At 32.2% G+C, this 22,212-nt stretch overlaps 1 protein-coding gene across 2 annotated transcripts in view; it reads right to left on the bottom strand.

Moving 5' to 3' along the window:
- LOC143917780 (transcription factor Ken 1-like) overlaps nt 1-22,212 on the bottom strand; it is a 56,003-nt gene that overhangs the window by 5,785 nt on the left and 28,006 nt on the right. The window contains exons 1-2 of one of the 2 annotated variants that reach the window (XM_077439363.1): nt 22,015-22,059; nt 5,145-5,244 (exon numbers count right to left, since the gene is read on the bottom strand). In XM_077439363.1, coding sequence (XP_077295489.1) covers nt 5,145-5,151 — 7 coding nt within the window. In that variant the 5' untranslated portion in view covers nt 5,152-5,244; nt 22,015-22,059. Of the gene's footprint in view, nt 1-5,144; nt 5,245-22,014; nt 22,060-22,212 lie in introns of those variants that run through there. The other variant, XM_077439362.1, reaches the window with a different exon arrangement.

Below are 22,212 nucleotides of genomic sequence, written 5' to 3'. Positions count from 1 at the left end.
CGAGCGGTTAGCAGCTCCTTTCACATTTGCAAGCGGTTTCCATTGTCGCACTATGGCCGCCGCTTTTAACAATGGCCGAAGTTGGAAAAGTCCCCCACCAGCAATCGCCAACAGCGGATGAAAGCAACAATCGGCTCCAAATTCAACAATAGCCATTCGAAAATCCAAAACGAACTCGGATCATCGTTAAAAAAACAGCCCGATCATCGAAAACCACCGATCCAATCAATCATTCAATACAATGAAGAAAATCCCGGAAAAATCGTAGCACAGCCAAAATTTTCAAATGCAAATATTCATTTGATCCAATCTTTATATTATGAAATATACAAATATGTACAGAGCGTTACGAAAGCGTGCTTGATTCGTTGTTGAATTGTCCAAAATGTGTGTAATATGAATTATGGACACTTGTGAGTATTCAAGTACGTGCGATATGGAATCGATTCCGAAAAAAAGAAATTGGGTCATAAATAAGTGTGTGTAGATGATTATTGTTACCAAACGTGAAACGAGGCTATCTTTCGACAGTTGCGCAAAGAATACATGGAAGCGAAGATAAGAATATCGAAACAAATAATCATGAGCCCCGTTTCCATAGGGGAAGTCGGGAAAACTCCTCGACTTTGTCTACCTATATAAAATCATCGTATTCGAACATGTGTATGTATGTACAATACAGATCAGGGATAATATTATCATTGAACATTGGATAAATAATAGAAGAGTATATATTAAAACATTATAGGATGTAAGGAATATTCGAATTCACTCCTATTTTTCGACACTTTCGTTATTCATTCTCTCCAATTTTAACTTATTTAATGCATTGTTTTAACAATTAAAATGAATATATGATATGTATTCTAAGTAAAGTTTTTAAGGAATATATATATTATTCTGTTTTATAAAAACAATTTACTAAATACGAAGCAAAAAATTTTCCACACATTAATTATAAAATGTTTATGATAGTAAAATTTATAATATCAGTCATGTGAAATTCGTATAAAATACGTTGTATATTATTAAAAACAAGGAATTCAACCTTCTACTATTTAAAAATAAATACAATTTTAATATATAATGAATATATTTAGTGACATTTTTTAATGAAAATTATGTAAGAAAAAATAATAATTTTTTTTGACAGGTATTTGAACCTAGGACCTTGAGAGCAAGATACGTGGTCATAAATGTATGTATGTATGCATTAGAGTGGACCTCACTTTGCCTAAAAAAATATTGAATAAGCATAAAGAAAATTAAATACATAATTTATCAAATTTCTTTTTTTTTTTTCAAAATACTTTTGACGAATAAATCTCACGATTTTGGGGATGATATACATTTTGTAAATCTTCGACACTCATTCTATATATAACTTTAAAAGAATTAAAAAAAGAAATCCCGTATATGAAGCTTTTGTAAGCAAAGTGAAAGCTCCAGGGAAAAAATGAATTATTCATACATTTTACTCCAAAATTTACAAATATTTCTGCACCTACTTATAAAACAAACTAGTTTGTTCATACACAAACTATTGGTTTTATCTTCAAATAGACGATTCAAATAGTGTCGCATGAAACTTTTAGCTATGAAAAGTTTTGAGCTGTCAAAACCTTTGAGATGTCAAAACGCAAAGTATTTAAAAAGGAATTTCCATGGAAACCACATTACCACATTGATGTACTTCTCGTTTCTGCTTATTGTAAAAATATTGCAATCCAGGATAAGCATACATACATACATAGAGGATGGTACAAACGATTGAGAATACTTATTTTATGCACATTTTAACTGGCCAGATTGGTTTATGTATGAACTAACAAGTATGTTCATGAACATAGTTTGTTCTTGTATGTTCATGACATACATATGAACATATATACGGACTTTTCAAATATGTAGTTTCATACAAAACTCACATCACAATTTTCTATTCTCCAAAGAGGAAATGGAAAATCACTGGAAAACATTACACCAACAACTACAGTAGCAGGAAAATAACATGGCATAAATCGTATTTGCTTGAAAATAGTACTTCCGGAGTAGTTTCCCGCTGCCTACTGAAGGTTAAATGGTAAACATCACATTTTATATGAAAACTCGATCAGTAACAAACGGCCCAGTTTACACTGCATCACCACAGACGAGAACATATTATTTCACACATCTGAACGACATGTGCACGAACGACACGGTGTGCCAGCGACAGCGAGACCTTGAGCGGACTAGAGAAGTGTGCCACGTATCTATGCTATGTGTATAGTGAATGTGTTTTATACACATGGCGAATGTACATTTAGATATGTATACACGGTAAAATCAAAAAGTACTACGAATGAATGTACAATTGAGAAAATTGAGTCAGGTCATATTCTTGGCGATCATCCACCGAGTCTACAATAGATTGGAATTCTGTGAAACGAAATTTGGCTGTCCATACTACTGCTGCTTATTTTTTTTATTTTTTATTTTTTTATTTTTTTTTATTTTACATATATACCAGGAAGGCCTTACAGGTAAATCCCAATGCGCCTTCCTGGCCAATTACAAATACAAATACAGCATTTTTATTATAAGTCGTTGAATTGCGAGACACTGAAAAAACTCGCAAATTAACGAGACATCTATGAATTGTACATAAATTTTTATTGTACATCAATCAAATTTTTCAAATAGTGGTGACATAGTAGGTAGGAAGGATTTTTAGCCAATTTTTTTTTCCGGGAACCGTTTCAACAATGAAATCAGAGAAAATTGGCAAACTCTGATAGGAAACGATCAACCTGGAGTCACAAATCCAGGTCTGACCAACAGCATACTCTGAAAAATTCATTTTCATACTATACATATACAAAAACGTTGCATTTATGCAACGTACGGAATGAAACACGCCGATTACAGATGGCTTTCTCATTAAAGCCGTCACTCATACATCAAATCGAACATGTACGATATATTCCTTATACTTTTTGATCACATCTAGCAAACGAGCGAGAGTGTGTGTGTAATTTGGTCGGTGTCAATTGCTGTTGCACAACTCGGTGGAAGATGGGTACGACGGAACGTGAATCGAAACGCGTGCTTCGGCTCGCATGAATGGGCCAATGTGAGTGTAGTTGCGGTCTACCACTGGGTATATGTATATTTATACATATATATATATATATATATATATATATATATATATATATATATATATATATATATATATATATATATATATATATATATATATATATATATATATATATATATATATATATATATATATTTAGTACAGTGTGTGCCAAAATTATGTGCGACAGAGACGACCGTCTAAATTCGGTCTGTTTGGCCACGTGGTTGCGCAAGCCGAGTTTCCGTGGAAAGCTGCTCTGCTCGACAGATTGTGCAATCGAACAGTAACGTGACGACTCGTATTTTCAACTTCAAAACCTTGAGGGAAAAGTAATGGCTCTTCTAGATAAGACTTTGTATACCCCATCATGCAAAATTACGGTTTAATAAAGTTTACTGTGAAGAGGAAAAACTGATGTATTCAAATGACAACTTACGTGAACAGCAAACATGATTGGTATTTGTAAAGAAGCATTATAGAAGATTACTATATAACTATTCAGATATACATACGTATGATATTATTTTCAGTCATAAGTATGCGAAAGTTAGCCACTTTCGATCTCCATCGAAATTTATATGAAAGAAAAAAAATCTTGTTTAAAGAAAATGGTAAGGAAAAAAGAAAAGAATTTGAGTTAACAATACTAAAACGGATTATGAATAAGATAAAATCAGAAAATATCGAGAGTTTTAAAAACCCATATTTAAAAAAAAAAGTTGTATGTAGAAAGGATCCAACGACAAATTACTGAAATGGCTTCCGATCTAAAGTCACTTTCATATGATATGAGATTGAAAAGAATTAATATTTACACTTTGGAGACAAGAAAAATGAGAAGTGATCTAATTGAAGTCATAATTGAAATTATAAATAACCATTACAATTGTCCTATGGTAAACCTCCTTACTTTTAACAACACTCTTCTTAGAGGTCATACCCTCATACTCCAAAAATATATTTACTTCAAAATAATTACAGACTCCATGTTTTCAAATAGAGTGGTTAAAGTTTAGAATATTTAGTCTGTCCAATAAATTACTAACTTAAACTTTGTTGAAAATAAAATTGATGATTTAATTTAAATAAATGGAGTTTTTTAATTGAGCCCTTTTTAATCAACATACATATATAAGTTCATATTTTGTATTTTCTCTTGTTTTTTTTATTTTCATCTATTTTGCGTTATTTTCTTATCGATTTTCATTGTTTTTGATTTTTATTTTTATTATCTTATTTGATATTTGTATTTCCGTACTACTGTATGATTATCAAACCCCTTGGGTCCATCGGTTTTGCCACCTTTCCAGAGTATTCTTAAATAAATAAATAAAATAAAATAAATTCTGTCGATTATGTAATAAATATAAATGCCCGATCCTTTTGCTACTAGATTTTCATCTGGTTACCAGGTGAAAAATCGATGGTTAAAAAAACGGTGTTTTTTTCTGTATTCATAATCAGTTAAAAATAAAAGTAGGCAATATTTGTCTACACTTGGATAAAATTGGAAACAGAATTTGGACATATGTATTGTAATTCGACGGTCATGAATTAATCATTACGCATTGGAAGTCTTCGGCGAACGAGCTCAAGGCTAGATTGTCTAATTCTACGAATCGAATGGGAAAACTGATGACCTTCCAATAATTTTCTCGTACATGGGAAAATCCTACGAGAAATATAAACAAAACCTACTGCTAAAGAAAACTACGTAAAAATAATCACAGCGATGACCTTTCCGAATAAAAATTATACAATTTTTTTCAAGATTAGCATACGTATGTAAATTTTATAAACTGTACAGGAGAAAATAAACAACTTGTAATATCGTAATATGATATGCATCAACGTGTACAGATAAAGATCAAAAACACACCAAAATTCTTATAATAAACGAGTACGTATAATACAATTTAAATTTGCATAAGAATTCTGCAAAATTCGTTCTCATGATCGTCCTCAAACTTTCACGTGTAATATTAACAAAAAGTAATACACATAAATCGTTCATTACCTTGCATAAGAAAGTAAATGGCCGATGAAGCATAAGCCCATGAAAATTGTAAAACGAAGAGATGAGATCCCGGAAACCACAAGCGTAGGAAGCCACTTTTCTGAAAAGAGACACAAAAAACATGAATTAATGAACCGATATAAAAACTAACACCATACATAATAAAAACAAAATAAAACGATAGTAATAATAATTCAAGTTTGAAAAGGCATTCATTCCGTCGTAAACTCTCCTCCATCATCAAACTCGTCATTTGCATACATAATATTTAATTAAATTGTACGACAGTGTCGCGGAAAAAAAACCCACATTGAATTAAATTTGATTCGAACTCGTATAAAAATGATGCATATCTAAAATTATCATTTTTAGTGAGCCCGAGCTTTTCATATTACTACACAATCAAGGATAGCGAGTTTTTTTAGCACTCATAACAAGACAAACGTGAATGCCATGGGAACTTATTGTGATAAAAAAAAGACTCGGGAAATGTGTGACTCTAACATTAGAAATAATGTGAACTACATTTTTTATAAGACAATAATCACACTCAGAATCTTGTATCATCCTAAATCGCAATATGCAGAAATTCATAAAATTTACTGGACTAAATTCGAGCAAGTGATATTCATTGCATGGAAACTGTAAAATGCAATCAATTTATGCATGTATGTACCTACTGGTGTGCTTTTTTGTCCAAGACAGCAATGCTCCGCAAGTCATACATTTTTTATCAGATTTGAATTTAAGATACATGCAGTGGATACATTATAATGTGCAAATGATCGTATTCACGACACATTCATATATATTTAAATAAATTGAAAAATATGAAAACTTCAAGCGTTTCTACGACAGTGAAATGTATTAAAATCGGATGAATGATTTCGATTATGATTTTTTTTTTCATAACCTTGCCATAATATTTTTTTCGCTTTCTGCTTATTTTTAGCATGGACGTTACGTTATAAATATCGATGGAAAATAACCAGAAATAATCGGAAATTTTTCCGTATTTTCTGTAGTTATATTTTGGTCTTGGAAAATATTGCTAGGATATTTCACTCAATAATAAAATAACTAAAAACAATTCGTGAACGTCTCCACATCTTTCTTTGGAAATTTATAGCATTTCTTTGACTATTTATGTATGTATGTAAATATTACTGACTAACTATTTATGTATGTAAATATAAATCGTTAAGGATAGAAAGCAAATAAAATACATATGTACATATGACAATGGTAACGAAAAAAGACACAAAAAGGATGTTAATACAAAATTTTATGTCTACTACCAAAATTTATATAAATATGCACAAAAAATTTAGGATTCAAATGCATATTTATATAAATTTTATATCTTGTATGGAAAAAGTTGAGTGATCATCACATAAAATATTGACACTGTGATTAATTTTCAAGGACATTCCGATTTCACATTCGCGATACAGGAAATGAAGAGAAAATTTCATGATACGTACGTATACATAGATACATACATAAAAGTTATGCAATTTAATTGTCAATAGGGAAAAAAATATGTGACGACCTTGCTCGTTGAATACATTAATTTTTCGACGCATAAATTTACATACGATTAATTTTCTAACACGTTAAGGTCCTGCCACAACGTGAATACGATTATCACACACATCATATCTCATACAGAATGGGTACGTCGCATAATTCGATTATTTCTTCTATTAATATTCCTAGCGCACAGACCTAAAGAGGATGTCTCCAAATTCCTCGGCCAAATTTGGGAAGCGGTTCAATGTCAAACCGTTTGTATTATAAATAATTTGGCTAGGAGACGACCTTATTCCGCTCACGCAGAGAAATTCTACTAACACACAGACACATATTTACATTCGCCAATGGCGTAATAAATTCTGCATTACGATCGAATGTAACCTTTAAATTCGGTGGCTGTTTTGATGTCGATGAATGCATATTCCTATTTTGGATAGTGGATGCGTCAGACGGCTGGCTATGTTGAAGCCATGCCATTTGACGAAAACTATATCTAAAATCCGCTTTCGTAGTTCGAATTGTTCGGTGGATGCTTTCCAGTCGGACGTTGCGCAAAAGTTTGCATTTTCCGATCGGAATAGTTTCGACAGAATGGCTATTATTGGCCAATCTGCTTCGACGGTCAATTTTGTCGAAAGTAACCGTTTCAAAAATATCATTTTCACACAAAAAAAGGATTCGAAAGAGAGTTACATTCTCTACTGATACATCAATTATTATTGTAATCAATAAACACTAGAAAATATACATACACATATCAAACGATTGAAAGTAACACGAAAACGAAAGAAGAGTTTACAACACATACACAGCACAAACCATCAAGTGCGCGTAAACAGCAGTTCGAAATATATTCTTTAGTACGTTCTATATGGACACATTCATATGTTCCGTAATATGTACGTGACATATGCGTAATAGCAGTAGCCGACACGATATATTTATATTAAACAGCAGTACATGTCACCGAAACGTATGCAGTCAAGTCAAGCAGAACCGGTTTTATTTGGCGAGTGCACCCGTACTAACTAAAGTGCTGAAACGTCAGATTGTGACAATATTGACTCAACGATATGACGCAAGCAATCGCGCTTTGGAATGTATATGTAAACTGATTTTACTTTACACTCGTCCAAAACAAGAATGAATGTACCGAAAACGGACGGTGCTGTATAGTATGAATATAAGTAGTCTTTTCCATGCAGTGCTGTGCCGAGCTGTTGACGTTCAGTGCTAAATAATATAAATAGACCTTAAAATGGAATTACAATTAGTTCAAATGATTTATATTAATCTCTTTTGGGCAATTAAAAAATATATCATCATTACAATTGAAAATAAAAACTTCTGACTTCGTATTCAAATATAATATTTAATGTTATAAAATTTGATGCAGACTAAAATTTTACATTTCAGTCACGTTTAAATACAATAAATACATACAACATACATACATATGTATGTTGAAAAATCAGATTTAATTAGCAATTGCCCAAAAATCTACATATGTATACGTATGTATTGACATTTTTATAATCATATGTACATACATACATACATAAAAATAAAAAGAGACAATTCTTCAATACGTGTATGTATACCTATGTATATAGGTAATTGGATTAATTTCTACTGACAGTACTTAATTTAGATTCTAATCCACTAGTTTTATCTTTTAGCATAATTTTGTTAATATAAAAATACGTGTGTACAATATATTATGTATTTACATAATTATCAATGAATGCAACACGTCATTATGGTGATAATAGTAAAACTTCATTAGAAATGAAGGACTGAACACCACAATAAAATGTGGTTTGAGATTAAACGTGCGAATGCGTGTATAATATTCACTATCAGCATTTTCCACATTTTATCAATCCATTGTCTTTACATTATTATATTAATGAATACAATTTTTAAAAAACCACGTGGCAACAATGATCGTCAAACATTATATATGTACATATGTACATGTTACTTTCATGTCTCTAAAACTAAATAGTAAACTAAAAGTTTTAAAACGATCGGATAAAAAACCAAACTTTGTCTCACAACCAAATCGTTTGCACGATAAGAAGAGGTATGTAAAAAACAAGTAACCTTGAACTTTTAAACTAAATGATCAATAAATCTTGACTCAATAATCGTTTAGTTTAAAATTAATTAAATCAGCACTTGAAATTGCACACATTCTCGATTTTCTATCAAAAATGATTCAACAATATTTCTACACACTAAATAAAACAAGAACAAAATTCAAATCAAAGCAAGAACTCTCGCTTTCAAGGATTTTTCCATAAATACACCTGCAATCAATAAAAAAAACGTTCAATTCGCTATCGATTGTATTGAACGATACTGCACTCTCACTGACCGTGTGTGCAGTTTTAGTACATGTACAAAAATGAATGGAAGTTGAATGCACTTAAATTGCGGTCACACACACACATGTGTGTAAGTATGTATATAAATACACTAAAGATAAAGGTAAAAAGTGCAACCGAAACAATAAAAGCAATGAAGTAAAAGTTAATAACGCGCACGTTCGATTACATTGCGATAAGAGTTGCGCCAACCCTAATTATATCCGCGACCGTAACGCTTTTCCGAGTGATTTTCACCGGTGACCCAATTTTCCATGGCGATTTTCCGACTTTCCGATTTCGCCGACGGCCCCGCGCACATTATTTAATTATGCAACTTTTCGCACATACAATTTATTTATTGTTAAAAACTAACGTTGCGTAAACTCGTTGTATGCAGTTGTGTTTTGTTGGCGCAATATACATATGTATTAAAGTATTCATACTGGACATATTTGGTATACATATGTACATCTACATAACCAATGTATGTAATACATAGATGGACTCTAGTACGTATGGTGTCGAAGGTCCCCACTGTTAATGACAAACAATACGTGGTCGTTGTAAATATGACATGCCGCGGTCAGATTTAGATTTAGTACAAGATACATACATACCTACATACATAAATTGCTGCTTTTCAAACTTTTCCTATAGGAAAATTTTTAACAAAAACCTACATGCTTAAGATCCTAAGCTATCTGCATATGACTAATATTTGATAGTGATTTTCCTGCTAGTTTCTTGTGCATTTACAGTCGAAGTGTATTTTCAGTTTTAATATATTCCAACTACCGTTTTAGTTCATTCATATTCGAATATAGTCCACTTAGTAAATTATATACACTTTCAATAATATGCGTCAGTTATAATATAAAAGTACTTTTGACAGCTCTGATGTTTTTACGAATGCTTAAGAATTCAATAATGCGTTAATATTTTCTAGGTATTGCGAAAAATAGTAATGAGTATCGTGTTACGATAACTCTAAGAATGTGTTAAAAAAATGTGACTTTCCTACTCAATTTACTAGTCGAGTGACATTTTCACGAAAACCTAACTTCTCCATCTAACCTGGTACCAACTTACTGTTTAACTGTATTTTCAGTTGTAACATATTTTGACCAGTTGGAATGTAATTCGCAATTAATCAACTTACGTGGATTAGACATAATATATTCGAATTAGTCAAAATACATATATTACAACTGAAAATACATTTCAACTATAACGGTAGTTGGTACCAGATAAGATATATCTTAACTAGTCAAAATATCTTACAATTAAAAGATAAAAGTTCAGCTGTAACATATATAATACATTTACCTTTCATTGCTCTGCTTTGTTATTACTATTTTGCTACAACATAAAATTTCTTGCGGTTTTATCTAGTGATAATTATTAATCAAATTATTTTTATATGGGCAACTTTATATTACATATGTACATATGTATAACGATTACCTTTGATGTTTTAAAAAAAACTAAAACTCATTTTATACTAAATAGCCTTAAGGTGCAGACAAAGTGGTAAGCGTCAAAAACATCTCCGGCTTGCCTAGTATATACCGTAGCAATCCTTCTCCTCGAGTGTTTTCAGTGATATTTTATCCTTATATTGACATTAACAGTGATCGATAACGATGATTCCCATATTTGAAGAAATGTAAGAGAAACTTGTCAAAATTATAAGACACGCCTATCACAGCTGCATTCTACCTAGGCATGTCGTGCCGCACTTATTATCGTGCTTTTACCATTAGACTACATCTGATATACTTTTCTATTTTTTACTTTATCTATATACATACATATGTATATACAGATATACGACATAACAATAGATTAAGTATTGCGTTCGTGAGAAATATCGATTGATATGTAATCACTATCGAAGCATTAATCACGTTATGATTTTTAAAAAATATATTTGTATTTTGGAAATATGTAATTTAAACACTGTTACTCTGGATCTTCATATTGATTAATTAAATACTTACCGTTTCGCTTTAAAATTGTTAAAAAAAACTATTAATATATAAATTATTCCCGAATTTCACTTCCTTAAAATTTCATTATATGTTGACGTTAGTTATTAGCCTTCACACTTCCTTAAAATCCATTAAATTCTCTTACTTCATTTGTATTATTGATACAACCCATATTTAACTAGCTTCTTACATTCATATGTACATACATACATACATACATATATGTACATACATACATATACATAAATGTAATATAACTAAAATGAGTATTTTTTCCTCTTAATTTAGTTTTAATAGACGAATTATAAATAACATTTCAAAAGTATTTTAAAAACGATATGTTTGTGTAGTAAAACTACACGAAATAAATCGTATATGTAAAAATAATGTCTTCGAAATTCATATTGGACAACAAAACTACATGCATGCATAAATCACAATTTAAAATAACAAAAAAAACATCACACCTCAACAATAGGCATCATTGAATCAGTGAAAAATATTGATTTACATATGTTTATATATGTATTACAAAATTTATATTTATATACACATATACTGGAACCATTTAATTCTAACGTTCTAATTTCCCAACATTCAATTGTACATGTACATAGATATCAATCAATCCAAAATAAACCGTGTCATACAAACAAACAAACCACCAATGTCTTTGATGTTTTATGTGGTGTGAACTACGCACATAAATGGGTCACAAATCCCGGAATGCGCACTTTCGTATTTGCAGTTCGAAAATGCACATCTACTGACGAATATAATTGCATGCGATTATAAGTCCGATACAATTGCATAGTCGGTGTTGCAATAAAGTTGCACGTGCGCGCGCGTGCACGTGCGTGGGTGAGCGCGAGCGCGAGCAAGATGACGCACTCATCCGCTGCACTCGCGGATTGCAACGAGTCTGACCTACATAAGTGACTGCATACACAAATATATCATCATCATCGCCATCATTATTATGTATGAATTGACGAGTAATGAAATAGTTCACCGGTGAAAACATTGGCCATTGATTTACATATTAGCACCAATGAGTAAATATATTTAAATCGGAAACTCCTATGGGTTTGAATATTATTAAGCACTTCCAACAATTATTTATATATTAAAACATATAACAAAAAAAATTTGTGCATTCCGTACGGTAGCCATTTTATGATTTCGTTAACTGTAATTAAAAATTAGCATTTCCCATCACTGGGCATATGTATGTATTCTTCCTGGTTAGGTGATTGTTGCCCACAAAGCGCTCGCCCTAAAGTCACTAAAATCTCTATAACGGAACATCTGGCAGCCGAAAAGTCCATCATACTAACGATAACTATCACACTAACGAGAACTCGGAGTGCCAAATATTCCGTATTCGCGATTTCATGGCAAAAATTATCTTTTGGGCGATTGCAATATGCGTAAATTACGCACATTGCAATGGCGGATAGGAACCGTGCTTTTTCCAGAAATCAGGGCGTTTTGGATCTATTTACAAAGCTAGAGTGCAAAAAAAAAGTTCTTCATAAAATTGAACAAAGCACAGCGAGCAATTGACAATGAACGGCACACTTCAGGTCCTACCTCTAAGCGTAATAATCCAGTTACCATTCTTCCTCGCATTTATTGATTGATTTTCTTCTTAAATGTCAAATTTTGCATTTCAAATATGATTTACGTGTTCATTGTCAAATTATTTTGATGCACCTTTATTTAAAGAAATAATAGATAAGTTTATAGTTATTCAAGTTATACAATGTACGTCACAATACAAAAATTTATACAAATTCCTATAGATGATTATTTATTATACATACATATGTAATACGGCGATTTTTTTTTTGATTTTCATCGATGAACCTAGTGGAAAACTTTCGTCGAATCAAGGGAATGTTAAATAAAAAAAAATACATTTATTTAAAACAATGTCCTGTGACTTCAACCAATCGTTTTATCTCGACAAAAATTTCGAGAAAGTGAGTTTTTTTCATATATCTCTTTTTCGAGAATAGTTTTGATTTTTTTACTGTTTTTTTTTAAATAAACACTCAATACTCAATATATGTACATACAAACACTCAATATATGTACATACCTTAAAATTGAACACAAAAAATGCCCAAAAAATTTTAAGAAACAGAAAAAGACCAAAATGACAGGTTTGTAAATTGAGATCAATCAATAAATTGCATATTTTCTACGGTACAGGTCTTTTTTTAAGTTAATTATTCAACATAACAAAACGATGAAAAGAAAATATTAAATAATAACAATGAATAAGTACCTAAGATAATATTTAAAAAATCGGGAGCTCAATAATAATGCAATTGAATTCAAGATTCATTTCAAGCAACTTTCATCATAAGTAATAGCACAGACAACATAAAATTTTACGATACAGATTAGATAAGACTCGTCACTACAATGGGGAGATAACTTTACGCAAATGCTTTCATTATTACGTGTATACGTAGTACGTACGCACACTGAAAATCTTTAAGATAAGCGAATTTTCACGCTTCAAGATAAACGAAGAAAGTAAAAAGAATCACTGGAAAATAAACCGGAAAAATACAATGAAAAATCTTCACGTTATAACTATGTATTTACTATGGAATCGTGTATGTTTGTATTTATTATTTTTTTGCATTCATAAGTAAGCATATGACTAGAATTATAATTTGCAAAAAATGTACTCAATAGTATCAGGAATACTCGGGAAATTTTCCCCGTCAGATTCGCTTTCGTGTAACTGAGATAAATATGGAAATTGCATGGTATTCAAGTTGAGTAGGTCACGCTCATCACGTAATACTACCACAATGTAACGGTAAGTAATGCTCCTGGTTTTATTCCAGTCGGGTAATACGTATATATGCACATGTGTATATAGTATTACGGGTTGTAACGTGGTATGGTCCAGGGCAGGGTCTGTATTAGTGAATGGATGTTGTGCAGCTCACTATTTTGCAATATACATAGTCGACTGCGCGCCGCCACTGTCAAAACGTACGCAACGCCATCAAGGAAGCGCCCGGATGCACACCTTGCACTTAACTGGATATTTATCGTCAAGGTCGTTGGGGAATATAATACAATTTAAATTTGAATGCGAACATAATACGATATTTGTTTCATGTAAAGATTTAATTTAATGTCTGCTGCGCAAAATGTAAAAGAAATTTTTTAAAGATGTATGGGACGCTGTATGCTCGTCATAACGAGAAGAGTAAGGAAACGGAATACGTGGGTAAAGTATGACAAGAGTAGTTGAAATAAGGGAATAGTGAAGACAATTGCCGGGTCACCTAACCAGAAGAACAGACAATATGTTGACGAAAGAACTGTTCAAATGATACCCGAAATAATGTAAGAGGATGTGAAAGACAGGCGAGAAGAGAGATGGGTGGATTAAATAAGATAAATGTTTTTAATGACATGGATGAGAGTCATCCAAAACTAATGGAAACGTGTTTTGGAATCCTTGATGTTGTATTATGTAATTATAATATAACTTCATATATTAAATAATATTATAAATGTTTTATTTCATACAAGTATGCAATTATTAAAATATGATAATAAAATTTTAGCTAATGAAATAACTAAAAAATTATTTTTATAACCGGATTAAATTTGTAAATAAGATCCGCAATAAAATTATTACTAATTTGTTTTCAAATCATATTTATAATTAAATAATTAAATTCCATAGTCCAAACATTCTATCGGACTTTTATTTGACCTTAAGAATATCAAATGTACTTCTTTAACGGTAACTCATAAGAACCGAGTTTAAAATACGACCTATCAATATTTATTTATAAAAAAGTAAGCTTTAAATTACGACTCCTAGAATCCGATACAAATTGTATATGTAAATTAAAACGGTGGGAAAAATATCCCTGTATTCTATTCTTCTAGTGTGCGAAAATAAATACATTATGAGTTGGTGTAAATTCTGTGACGGATAAAAAAAACATAAAAATTAAAGTGTATACTTGAGTGATTCTGAAAGGGCCAAATTCAAATTATGAATCAAGGGCAAATGAGTCAACATCGAATATGCTTTCTAAAAGTTTTAACTTTGACCCATTTAGAACAAAACCATACAATTTACTCGTGATTAATAACAATTTACTTTTCACAACACCAATCTATGTACATCATTGGCTGCCCATCATCATGTGCTGCAGGGCTGCAGCCCTTCCAGCATATAATGAATGTTCTTAATTCAATATAAAGAAAGTATTCGTAAACGTATAATATATAGGCTGATGATTCACGGATTACCTCTGATCTATGTACATATAAACTAAAGAAAAAAAAACAAAACAGCATGCGAAAAAACATCAACAACGAAACCAATGCGCGGAGAGGCGGAAAAGATCAAAATATTTATAATCCATCGACTGACAAATGATGACAGCCGAATGCACATAAATTTACACGACCCTCTCGAAAGAGGCCAGGTCATAACGCCGGAGCGAGAAGGGGGTGAAACTTGAATCAAGGTCACAGAGAAGTGGAGGGGGCGTGGTCACGTGCGGTGCGGCCTTGAAATGCGATTGGTGCGGAGTTTCTTTTGCATTGACCGTACGCGGAGAGCGAGCGCACGGTAACGTTATGCAACAGCCGGTTGCGCTATTCGCTATTTATAGACCAACGCAACACTGAAAGTGCCCATGCAACGTGCTCTATTCAACACTCACGCACCACTATCACGCTCACGCATCACGCATCACGCACCACGCACCGAATGCACTCCTCTCAAACTCGAAATGCTCACAAATTCGAAAAAAAAATAAACATTGGACCCCTAATGGATATGCCCTATTTATTTCAACGTAGAACTACATACGAAGATAGGTAAAAGTCGGAATTCTCGACAGGGCGGACCCTCTAAGCTAGGAAGCGAGGCTCGGTCGACCCGCTCCTTCCTGTCATTGGTGGCTCTTTGCGAGTACTCTAGTATTTCCGTGCCCTGAATTAACTCGACTTTTACCTGATGAAATACTCCGATATAAACTGCCCGGTTCGCATATAATTTCGGACGGTTGGACAGCGTACGGAAATATTCCACATATTTGGAATGGAATATACACTCATTCGTTTGTGGTTCAATACAAATTCATCTAAATATGAATCAAAACGGGCACGCGTTGTGCCAAATTGACGCCTCATCTTTCTTTTCACACGCATCCACATATTTTCCACATTTTGCGTATGCATTTCACTATCATTTGAATCCACGAAATTATAACCACTTTTTCCGGAATTCGGCACGCTTCCGATCCGCTCACTAGTGATAAGTAGAGGTAGGATAGTCACAGTGCTATCCATTGTTCGGCAAACCTTTAACAATGCATTTACAACCTTTGAACAATACACGGCCCCCTCAGGCTCCGGTGACTAGTGATAAGCAGAGATCGGCGCGACCGTGCAATTTTCCAGGAAATATGGTTTGCCCATTGTCAATTTCAATTTTGAACCTTTTTTATGCTCTCTAGCTTTGTAGATTGACAATAGGCAAACCCTCTTTCCCGGAAAATGGCATGGTCGCGTCGATCTCTGGTGATTAGTCACCGGAGCCTGAGGGGGCCGTGTATTGTTCAAAGGTTGTAAATGCATTGTTAAAGGTTTGCCGAACAATGGATAGCACTGTGACTATCCTACCTCTAGTGATAAGTATGACACGGGTAGTGGATATATGTAGAGAATGAAGAAATTGAAATGAAAATGGATGAGTCTCAAGTAGGACGAAAGTAAGTGCTAGAATGCTACCCAAAAGAATGTAAAAGGGAGAAAGGAAGATGGGTGGACGAAATTAGAAAAAATGTGTTCAGTTTTTAGCTCGCAATTTTACTGATTTAAAATTCAACACACTTCCAATTAACCCTTTTAAACGAAAACAAAAAATAGTCTGGCCAGAAAACTATCCCAATAAATATGTTTCAATAGAAAATACTCAATATAAAATAGTATTAACAGTGGGAAAAAATCCCAAGTGAAAATACGTACTTTCGACGACTACTTAGAGAGATTTGACAGCTAAAAAGTACTACAAATGAAAGATAAAACCCGACTATAGATTCCAAATTCATTTTGAAAAGGAAATTGACAGATTTTGAAACATCGACCGAACAACACCAAGATATAGAATCTCGAGCCAATCAACATTTTTTTATTACCAGATTCGAGTTTACTGGGCATAGATCTATAAGCAAAGTCATATCTCGTTTCTGAACCAAAAAAAAAAATCGTCATTTGTCGAACAGTGTAATTAGCAATGCAAAATTTACAAAGGAATAGTTTTATCGTGTTAACATTATAATACATACATATAATCTGGTGATAAATGATACGCAATAGTTTTCCCTATGCGCTAACGTTCGTTGTGGTTAGATTATTTTCCTGCGCCATTGCGTATCACATTTTCAATTAATTATCATGTGTATGTGTGTGTTTTTAAGGAATTAAATTGATTAAAATGGGAAGGGTTTTTTATGTTGTACTGTTTACGTGATAGTTCATAATTTAATATATGACAAATTTAATAAAGACATTATTTAACATTTCCCAAGAGGCAATCTATTATTAATATTAACGCGAAATATCGTGTGTTGGTTTAATTGAGGATTACATTAAATATGAAACATATCTAAATATAAACCGCAGGTTTAACAACTTTCTGGTTTTAAAGCCACAAAAAATAAAATTCATTAATCAAATAGAATTGTACCTATATTTGTGAACTACATATGTATGTAGGTCTTTAAGTTTGATCCAGTTTAGATTTTTTAATAAACCTGCAAGTTTCCTAATAAAATTTTATCTAACTTTAAAACGGTTAAGTCTGAATATATGTACTTAACCGATTATTCCATTAATATAATAAAAATAAATACATGTACGCTTTTAATAACTCTTCACATACTTCACGCCCATCAAAAATAAATAAGAATGTTGTTTAGTCTAAATAATTTAATTAAAAATAATCATCATATTCTTGTCTGCATTAAGTTATTTTAAGTATAGTCTGTGCAAATACCTGTACAATAACTAAGCAGATAGATTACAATGTAAACGTATATTTAGTGCCACTAGTGGCACTCAACAGACAGCACAGAACCAATATTCATCATGCAACGACGATTCGTTTATAAAAACGAACGTTAAAAAAAGATAAAATGATTTCTCTGCATCCTAAATCTTACCTGAATGTTACCTGAGATAACCAGTCTACCGTAATAAAACCAGATCTGAAATCATCTATACGCTTTATAACTCATATGCCCATTCTTTAGAAAATAACAAATAGAAGAAACCACCCTACATACTCATACATACGAGTATGTATGTGAATATACTGCCGCAATAAAACGAGTATGAAATTCCTTCGCTTTGTCTCGGAAGGAAAGAGATAGAGCTAAAAAATAAATGCAGAAGAATTCGCACGAGCCACCGTTTGGCAACACTGGAGATTTGTAAACAAACACTCGTCACAGGTGGGATATCATGCGAACGTAATTGAATATTGTGCGTCACCTTCGCGTACAACCAATTACTCACTGGTGCAAGTCGATTTTGCACTTTTATATTTGCACTATTGTGCATTGTCGTCTAGACCTGCCATAGAGTCAAATTTGAAGCGTGAAATTAAAATTAATTTGACCAATAGAGGCTAGTTGAAGACGCGCCATTAATTCTCTTATGGTAATTTGAAGGTGATACGAGAGTTATTTCACCGCATTTAATTGGTCGTATAATAGATAGTAGCCAGTGGAGACACGAACGTGAATCAATTAAGGCGTCTTGGGTGTTGGAATATGCATAGAGTTGATATCATTAATTAATATTAAATTCAACGGTGCATGTGCAATGTATGATGACTTCATCGATATAATATTGCAAATATGTAGTATTCAACAATATTCATAAAAAATAAATAGAAACGTTTTACCCGATACAATCTTTTTCGTAATGAAAGAATTATAATGTGATATATAAAAATATGTATACTCAATCGAAACTGTAGGATACAAAAAAATATGACATAATAAGTATCTAGGTAATTGCCTTGAAAATATCATCTTTCGTTCCGAATGTTTTTGAGTGCGATTTATTGCCAAAATATATCACTTTTTAGACCAAGACAAAATCAAAGATTTATGGCATTCAATGAAGAGTTGGTAATTTTCAGTTTTTTTCTTTTTCAAAAATTCTATTGGCATATTTTTTATTATTATATGATGAACTTCAAAGGCGTGAAAAACACATAAAGTTCTAAGAAATTGTATTATAAGAGCATTTATAATCTATAAAATATCCTCCAAATATCAAAATATACACAAACGTTAAATCTTCGTTTAAACGATTTGCAAAATATAACTAATAAACTGGGAAAGAAAAATCGAGAATTGGTATTTTCCGAATTTTAAATACTCGAACGTATTTTATTGTGTGTTCAAACAACGGTCAATCCGTTTTCTTTTATTTTAAATTAAAAATAAATGCATGATTAGAAACATGTAATTTTTGCATCAATATTTCCCATGCGATCGATCGTTTAGCATTTGAACAACTCTTATATTAATATGATAAAATAATATTGTACGAATGGAGAGCGTTGCCTTGAAGTCATCAGAGGAAAACAGCCTTCGGTTAAAATGCAACAACTCAAATACCAAAAGATAAGCTAATGTGCACTTTCATATCGCACTTTCTCAATGTGTTGCGTTGTGGTAAAATTCAAGGCAAACCACCAGTTTTGGTAATGTGGAAGTCAATCATCAATCAACACATTATTTATGCACCAGGGAAGATACTAAATCGAACTACATACATATGTATATATCCAGTCACATTAACATATGTATTTAATAAAAAAAAATAGATCAACGGGTACGAATCATGCGAAGAACAAAAAGTCAAAGTCAAAGTGTGGTCGGAAAACGGGCGGGCTATTATTACCTTTTGGGAAAAGTTGCAAAACTTAAATATAATTAGATTTGACATTTCCTGAATCGAATGGCGACTTTGATCGATGCCTTACATATAGCCTACCTTAGGAATAGAAAAGTCACAGTTGAAAAAGCGTATCGATATATCGATAAATCATGCGAACAGTTGATTAGGCCAATGTGCTTTGCATGGAAATTGCCGCCGCACGACACACAGTAATAATTCAATCTGCGAACGCAATTTCAGGTTGTTTATTGGCAATTATAACTACATAATATTATATTTTATAAATATATATGGATATATTAATATATGTACATACATAGCTTGGCCATTTGTGGTTTCACTATGTGTGATGTATAAGTGTATGTCTTTGTGAGTTGTATGCATGTACATACGTACAAGTAAATATGTATATATGTAGACAAAATGGAAATATTAAAACAATAACCTTGGAAGAAGCTGTATCACTTCCTAGATTAATATAATCTTACGAGATTGAGATTGTGTAACAGCTTGATGGAAGCAGTTAGACTACTTCTTCTCTCACATTGTGTGTTCATATACATATGTTTAATAGTGTGTGAAAATATTATGATACGATTAAGTTTAAACATTAACAAACTTCAAATAAAAAGGTTTGGAAAAACATAATGCACATATGTACATATGTATGAATGTATGTGCTAATTTTTCAGTAGAAATACTATAAGGATACTTATCGAAGCCTTGAAAATATCTGAAGATATAAAATTTTTCATTTAACGAAACTTTTCCTAGTTTTTTTGTATTAGATTTAATGAATTAATTAACACGTTTTTTCATAAATTACATACTTATGGTGTAATTAAGTCATTTTTAATTGCTATCATTATCAAACTCGAATACGATAATTTGATGCAACTTAATCAAAAGCTAAAATCAACGAAAAATCATCATATAACACATACATACATACATATGTGTAAAGAATCTTTATTTGGGCAATTTATTAATTAAAAGTCAATAATTATTATAAAATCGTATGTGCAAGGTGCACACATATTGAATAATTAGTTATATGTATGCACATACATTTGTGTCTTTACGTAGGAGGCATTTCTAATAAATATTCAAATTTAATATTTTGATACAGTCACGTTTTCTTTCACTGATAAATAATCGTACAAAACGATAAAACTGAAATACACATCGAATATATAGCCTACGTAATGTTTTAAAAAAAAAGACAATTTTTCCCACCTGTTGATTAAAAAATCGCCAAACTAGTAAATAATATAAGCAATATTACGTAAAAGATTACACTCAAGAATGGCAAAACATCAACAATAGTTGACTCATGAATCAAGAGCGTACTGCCAAAAATGAAAGGCCCCCAACACTTGTTTACCTCAGTGTCAAAACGACGTAGCACAAACCTTCGGAAAATGGAAACCTATACGAAAGACTATCACCGATGAACTAATCGCAAGTTATACATAATAGAGCGCTCGTTTTTTTTCCTGAATAAAGAAACCAGCCTGTCTCGGCTGAGATGCGAGTCAAGAAAAGACTTTGTCGAGGCCAAGAATGTGTGGGCCACATCCTCATTGGTACATGAGGATACTCAGCCGAGTTGGTAATGGACCGCAAGATGTAGGCAAAAAAAAATCACAATTACTGGCCTTGACTGAACACATTCGCACAACTTTTTCTCGGCAAGAGCAGGAAGTGCGAGACGAGCGAAACTCGACGAGATGACGAGAAACCAGAGGCATTTCAAACGCTCAAATTGTTGTATAAGTGTGTGTGGGTAATAAAAATCGCTATTAGGCCAAATCGGATTACAACACATGATATATGAAGACTGTCAAGAACAACACGTTTTAATATCCATATGTACAATATTTTTATAGGAATTTCATTTGCACTTGTAATAGTGCATGCTACAACTTAATACTCTTCACTTACACTAACATTTCACTTCAAAATAGATATGTAGTTTAAACTTACACTTACATGACATTGTTGGTATGCGCGAGGTCTCAATGACTATCAGGCACTAATGCTCCCAAAGTCACCTCATGATTGATTATCATGTGATAAACCGAATCCGATTAACCATATGATTGCTATCTATAGGTACAATCACGCCAGTTAAACGTAACTGTTAACAATACATAGAATTTTAGTTTGTGTTTACGTGTTTATATGATA

This window comes from Arctopsyche grandis, chromosome 10 (assembly GCF_051622035.1).
Source record: "Arctopsyche grandis isolate Sample6627 chromosome 10, ASM5162203v2, whole genome shotgun sequence".
Lineage (NCBI taxonomy): Eukaryota > Metazoa > Arthropoda > Insecta > Trichoptera > Hydropsychidae > Arctopsyche > Arctopsyche grandis.
Note: the sequence above shows the minus strand (reverse complement) of the source record. Positions and strands in the feature narration are given on the sequence as shown.